Source organism: Penaeus monodon, chromosome 36 (assembly GCF_015228065.2).
Source record: "Penaeus monodon isolate SGIC_2016 chromosome 36, NSTDA_Pmon_1, whole genome shotgun sequence".
Taxonomy (NCBI): Eukaryota; Metazoa; Arthropoda; class Malacostraca; order Decapoda; family Penaeidae; genus Penaeus; species Penaeus monodon.
This window is the reverse complement of record NC_051421.1, coordinates 17769114-17774590: the sequence shown is the minus strand read 5'-3', so window position 1 is coordinate 17774590 and position 5477 is coordinate 17769114. Positions and strand designations below refer to the sequence as shown.

General features: G+C 42.7%; 1 protein-coding gene across 1 annotated transcript; it reads left to right on the top strand.

Moving 5' to 3' along the window:
• The first annotated feature begins 2537 nt into the window (after positions 1 to 2537).
• LOC119595551 lies at positions 2538 to 3077 on the top strand. Its single transcript, XM_037944669.1, has one exon. The coding sequence runs from the start codon at positions 2538 to 2540 to the stop codon at positions 3075 to 3077; it is 540 nt and encodes a 179-aa protein (XP_037800597.1).
• Positions 3078 to 5477: the final 2400 nt, after the last annotated feature.

Sequence of the window (5477 nt, the reverse complement as noted above, 5' to 3'; positions counted from 1 at the left end):
TCTCTCTCTCTCTCCCTCTCTCTCTCTCTCTCTTTCTCTCTTACCTCTCTTTTTTCTCCCTCTCTCTCTCTCTCTTTACCCCTCTCTCTCTCTCTCTCTCTCTTCTCTCTCTCTCTCTCCTCTCCCACCCCTCTCCTTCTTCTCTCTCTCTCTTTTTTCTCTCTTTCCCCTCTACCTCTCATCTCTCTCTTTCCCTTTTTCTCTCTTTTTCTCTTTTCTCCCCCTCCTCTCTCTTCTCTCCCTCTCTCTCCTTTCTTCCCCCTCTCTCTCTCTTTTCTTAATTTCCTCGGGGGGATTCCCCGATGTCTTTTTCCCTTATCTACCCCAAATATCTATCAAGATGGTTGGTAGTTCAAGGCGGGTCCAGGGGGATGGGCTACTGACTTTTTTCCCCCCCTCTTTTTTTTTTTTCTTCTTTATCTTTGTGAAAAAAAACAAAAATGAAAAAAAAGACGAAAATAACACGGGTTTAAACCGCAAAAAACGTCAAAAATTTTTAAAACTGATTTTAGAAAATTTTGAGGGCGCTGATCCAAAAATAACATTGTTTTTGCTCAATGGGCCCCAAATTTGTTTTCTTTTTCCCAATTTGTTTTTTACTTTTTGTTGTTCTACATGGGTTTTAGCTTTTTCGGGCGGGTATTACGTTTTAATTTTCAAGCTGCGCCCCCGCACTTTTTTTTGGTAACAGACATTTTTTCCTTTTTCAGATGAATGTATGGTTCGCCCAGAAGGTTTTTGCAGAAATAAGCCGGATGTATTCTGCACATCTGCGGCGAACCCCCTTTTGTTTCCTAACAAAAACCCCATTTTCCAATTTTCGAAAACCCATCCCTTACCGCGCTTTTTTTTGGCATAAAACTTGGTGACCCGGACAAAGCTTGGGCCCTCACATGGCCCTGAAAGAAATCCCAACCCGAGTATCAAAGTTGCGGGACCCAGGAAAAATAAGGACGGGTGAATTTTGGAATTCCTATTTTTTTGAGAGACCCCGAAAAAACATGTCAGTGACTGTTACTTCGCGCTTTTAAAATTTGACTGGGAAACAAAAGAACCAGACACCTAAAAGTATCCTGTCTTGAATCAGCACGTCGTCCGTCCTCATTTGGGGAATAAATTTCCGTCCCTGTCACAGCAAAACTTCCTGGTTAATTACAAAAATTTTCCCCAGTATTGAAGACAATGAAGTACTTCCTAGCGATGTTTCCGATGCCCTTTTCCGCACCCCTTTTAAAAAAAGGGAACTAAATGATTTTGGCCCGGGGGCCTTTTCCCAATTTTGCCAAATCCATCCGCCGAATTGTTGGCACCCAAGACTAAAAAGAAAAAACCTTCTTTCTGACAGTACTCCATCTTTTTCTCCCAAAACAGCACCCAAAATTTTTTGGGTTTTTTTTCTCTAAAGAAAAAGACTTGGTGTACGACTTTGTTTTCAAAGTTTTCTGCACAATCTTGGTTGTCACAGTAAAAAACCTGTAAAATGGAAAACTTTTTTATTGACAGCAGCAAGAGATCCCCTAAAAGGGCCAAATTTTCGTGCCAACGGCAACCATTTCCCCTCTATAACCCGCGGGCCCCCCACTCGTTAACGGAAGGAGAAGTTAAAAGCGGAAGTATCGCTGGAGAAAATTCGTTATTGTCAGCATGATTGGATGACCCTGTTTGACCTGAAAGGGTTTGAACTTCTTGTTGGGAAAAGCAGTCCGGTTTCACCAAGTCATGTGCATGTGGGGTAGTAGGGGGCCGAGCTCAGCATTACACCAAAAAGGGGTTGGGCCTCTGCAGGAGGAATTTAGCCTAGCAGACAAAGGAAAAACATCAAAGGGCCCCCCGGTTGGGCAGGACAGGGTACTCTTCCCACCCCTGCACATTAAACTTGGCCCTTTATGAAGCAGTTTTACCAAAGCTCTGGGCAAAGGGTGGGGGCTGCTTTACTCACCTGTGCCTGCTTTTCCCAAGGGGTAACCCTGGAGAAAAATTTAAAGCTGGCATCTTTGAAAGGACTCAACTTGTCAGCTCATCGAGATCCCCCGAGTTTTTAAAATCAAAGAATAAAATCCGGAAATGGAAAAGGGGGAAGGGATTTGTCTGGTTTTTAAGAATTCCCCCTTGGGAAAAAACAAAGGGGCCCGCAAATCGCAGAAATCGTCACCAAAAAGCAAATGCAAATTCATGTACCTCAAGGTTCCCTATTAGGGGGAAAATTTTTATTCCTAATTTTGTTACATACGGGTTGCCTTCTTTGAATACCAGATGACACCCAACCCGATTCTCATGGTAAAATTTTTTTTTATCTTCAAAATCTTTAAAAACGAGAGCAGAAAAACTTTGTTAAATGCAAATGGTAATTTCCCGAAAAAAGGGCCCCCAGAGTAAAAGAATCCCAAAAATCAGTATTTTTATTGGGACCAACAAATTTTTTCCCGTACCCGCAGACACCCTATATTATTTGGAAAAACAAAATAACCCCAGTGATAATGGAAGAATTTTGGGTATACATGGCCCGTTTTATTCGCTTTGATAGTCATATAGACGCAATGTGCAAGAAGGTAACAGGAACTCTCCTCTACATCAACCGATTCAGAGACAGATTCGACACACCCACAAGGCTTTTGATAGTCCAGGCTCTTGCACTGAGCATTATCAATTATTGCTCCCGAATATGGGGTGTGGCCAGTAAAACACAGATTGAAAGAGTGCAGAAACTACAAAACTTTGCAGGTAAAGTAGTCTTGGGTGGCCGCAAATACGACCATGTTAGTCCCATTCTAAATGAGCTGCAATGGTTGAGAATTGACCAGAAATGTGCCTTTGATTTATGTATTTTAGTTTTTAAAATATTAAGACAACAGCTTCCTCACTGGCTGTTTCCACTTCCGAATGTGAGTGATGGCCATGGTTTGGGAACCAGGCAAAGCAACAATCTATTAGTTCCTCGAACCTTCACGGACATTGGAAAAAAGTCATTTCATGTAAGAGGACCTCTATTGTGGAATAGTTTACCCCAATCATTGAAGGATGTGGAAAGCATAATTTCTTTTAAAAAGAAACTCAAAGTCTTCCTACTAAATAAGTAATCTCAGTAAATCTAATTAATTCTAATGTTTTACATTTCATTCTTTATTTTATGTAATGCTATGATTTTATTGATTTCATGTAACGCCATGATTTTATTGATTTTATGTAACTCTATGATTTTATTGATTTTATGTAACGTCATGATTTTATTGATTTTATGTAACGTCATGATTTTATTGATTTTATGTAACGTCATGATTTTATTGATTTTAAGTAACGTCATGATTTTATTGAATTTTATGTAAGTAAGTGGATACACAAAACTATGTGATTTCTTTTGATCTCATGTGAATTATCTATGATTTAAAGAGATATATTTCTTTCCATACATAATTTATCCAATTATATGTTGACGTTAGGCGACAAATCTTCTTAACTTATGTGATATTGTATTTACTTGCCATGTAAGTTTGTAATAACCATTATTATGGAATAAACTTTTTGAATTTGAACTTTTTGAACTCTCTCTCTCTCTCTCTCTCTCTCTCTCTCTCTCTCTCTCTGTCTCTCTCTCTCTGTCTCTCTCTCTCTCTCTCTCTCTATCTCTCTCTCTCTGTCTCTCTCTCTTTCGCTCTCTATCTCTCCCTCTCTATCTCTCCCTCTCTATCTCTTTCCTCTTTCTCTCTCTCTCTTTCCTCTTTCTCTCTTTCTCTCTCTCTCTCTCTCTCTCTCTCTCTCTCTCTTTCTCTCTCTCTCTCTCTCTCTCTCTCTCTCTCTCTATAAGATGTGGATAATTCTATTTCTGTTACAGGATGTGGATAATTCTATTTCTATTACCAGTGGACCACGTGGCTGTTTTCCACGTGGATCCAAATGTCCCAAATAAGAACCACCCGCTCAGCGAGGGCGGAGGTCACATTTTATATCTGACCTCGTTTGACCGGGAGTTCGTGCTAAGCTACCACCGCACTAAGGTCAGCTCCGCCCTCTCTCCGGGCAGCTGACCGTGACCTCCGCGCGGCCCGATTATAACTAGACATGTCTTGTGTGTTTTATACGGTGTGGTATCAACTCTCAGAAATAAAAAGTCAAGCCGAATACCAGTATCAATACCCCTGCAAGCCAATGTAATTGGGTCCTATACCCGTTATACTCTCTCTCTCTCTGTCTCGTTCTCTCTCTCTCTCTCTCTCTCTCTCTCTCTCTCTCTCTCTCTCTCTCTCTCTCTCTCTCTCTCTCTCTCTCTCTCTCTCTCTCTCTCTCTCTCTTCTCTCTCTCTCTCTTTCTCTAATTCTTTCTTTTTTCTAAATCTCTCTCTCCTCTCTTCTCTCTCTCTCTCTCTCTCTCTCTCTCTCTCTCTCTCTCTCTCTCTTTCTCCCTCTCTTTCTCCCTCTCTCTATTTTCTCTCTCTCTCTCTCTCTCTCTCTCCTCTCTCTCTCTCTCTCTCTCTCTTCTCTCTCTCTCTTCCTCTCCTCTCTCTCCTCTCTCTCTCTCCCCTCTCTCTCCTCTCTTCTCTTTCTCTCTCTCTCTCTTCTCTCCTCTCTCTCTCTCTCTCTCTATCCTCTCTCTTTCTCTTCCCCTCTCTCTCTCTCTCTCTCTCCTCTCTCTCGTCTCTCTCTTCTCTCTCTCTCTCTCTCTCTCTCTCTCTTCTCTCTCTTCTCTTCTCTCTCTCTCTCTCTCTCTCTCTCTCTTCTCTCTCTCTCTCTCTCTCTCTCTCTCTCTTCTCCCTCTCTCTCTCTCTCTCTCTTCCCTCCCTCCCTCCCTCCCTCCCTCCCTATCTCTCTCTCACCTTCTCTCTCTCTCTCTCTCTCTCTCTCTCTCTCTCTCTCTCTCTCTCTCATTAACAGACTGAACCGGTGACCTCACCTCGCTCCCCCCATACTACCTGCAGCTGCTCCTACATTTCCTCCAGCTGCACCATTATTCTTTTCACGCCATGTGTTCGGTGGACACTCATTACTTGTGCCGAGGATGACCCAGTCTTACTCAGTTCGTGTCCAGCATTCGACATGACCAGCTCGTTACCGCCTCTGGTACTGCCAGGACTGGTTGGCCGGTCACGCGACCCCGCGCAGCGTTTTGCCGAAAACTCGTGTTGTACTCTTATTAATAAAGAGTCAAGTAGTTGTAACCACTATCACTGCCAACCAGTCGTAATCATTGTAATAGGGCTCATAGCCTTTTACAGTCTAGTGGCAGGGTGGTCATTGCGTCCCTTTGGCTTGCAACATGGACACAGTCTCCGAAATCCGCTCGACCCGCTTCCACAATCGACCATGTCTACAAAATGAGTACATGTTTTGGGCCTCTTTATTTCTTTTCCCTTCCCTCTTCTCCCATAAATGTGTTCAGCCGCAGGAGCAGTCACTCTCCCTTTGGTTCTGTTGGGTAAAAGTGCCAAGTGACAGCAAATGGCACATTCTCACACTATTCTACTGACCTTAGATCGCATTACCGTG

Coding starts and splice junctions, on each gene's coding strand:
- LOC119595551 (XM_037944669.1), top strand. CDS start 2,538: ATGTGCAAGAAGGTAACAGGAACTCTCCTCTACATCAACCGATTCAGA.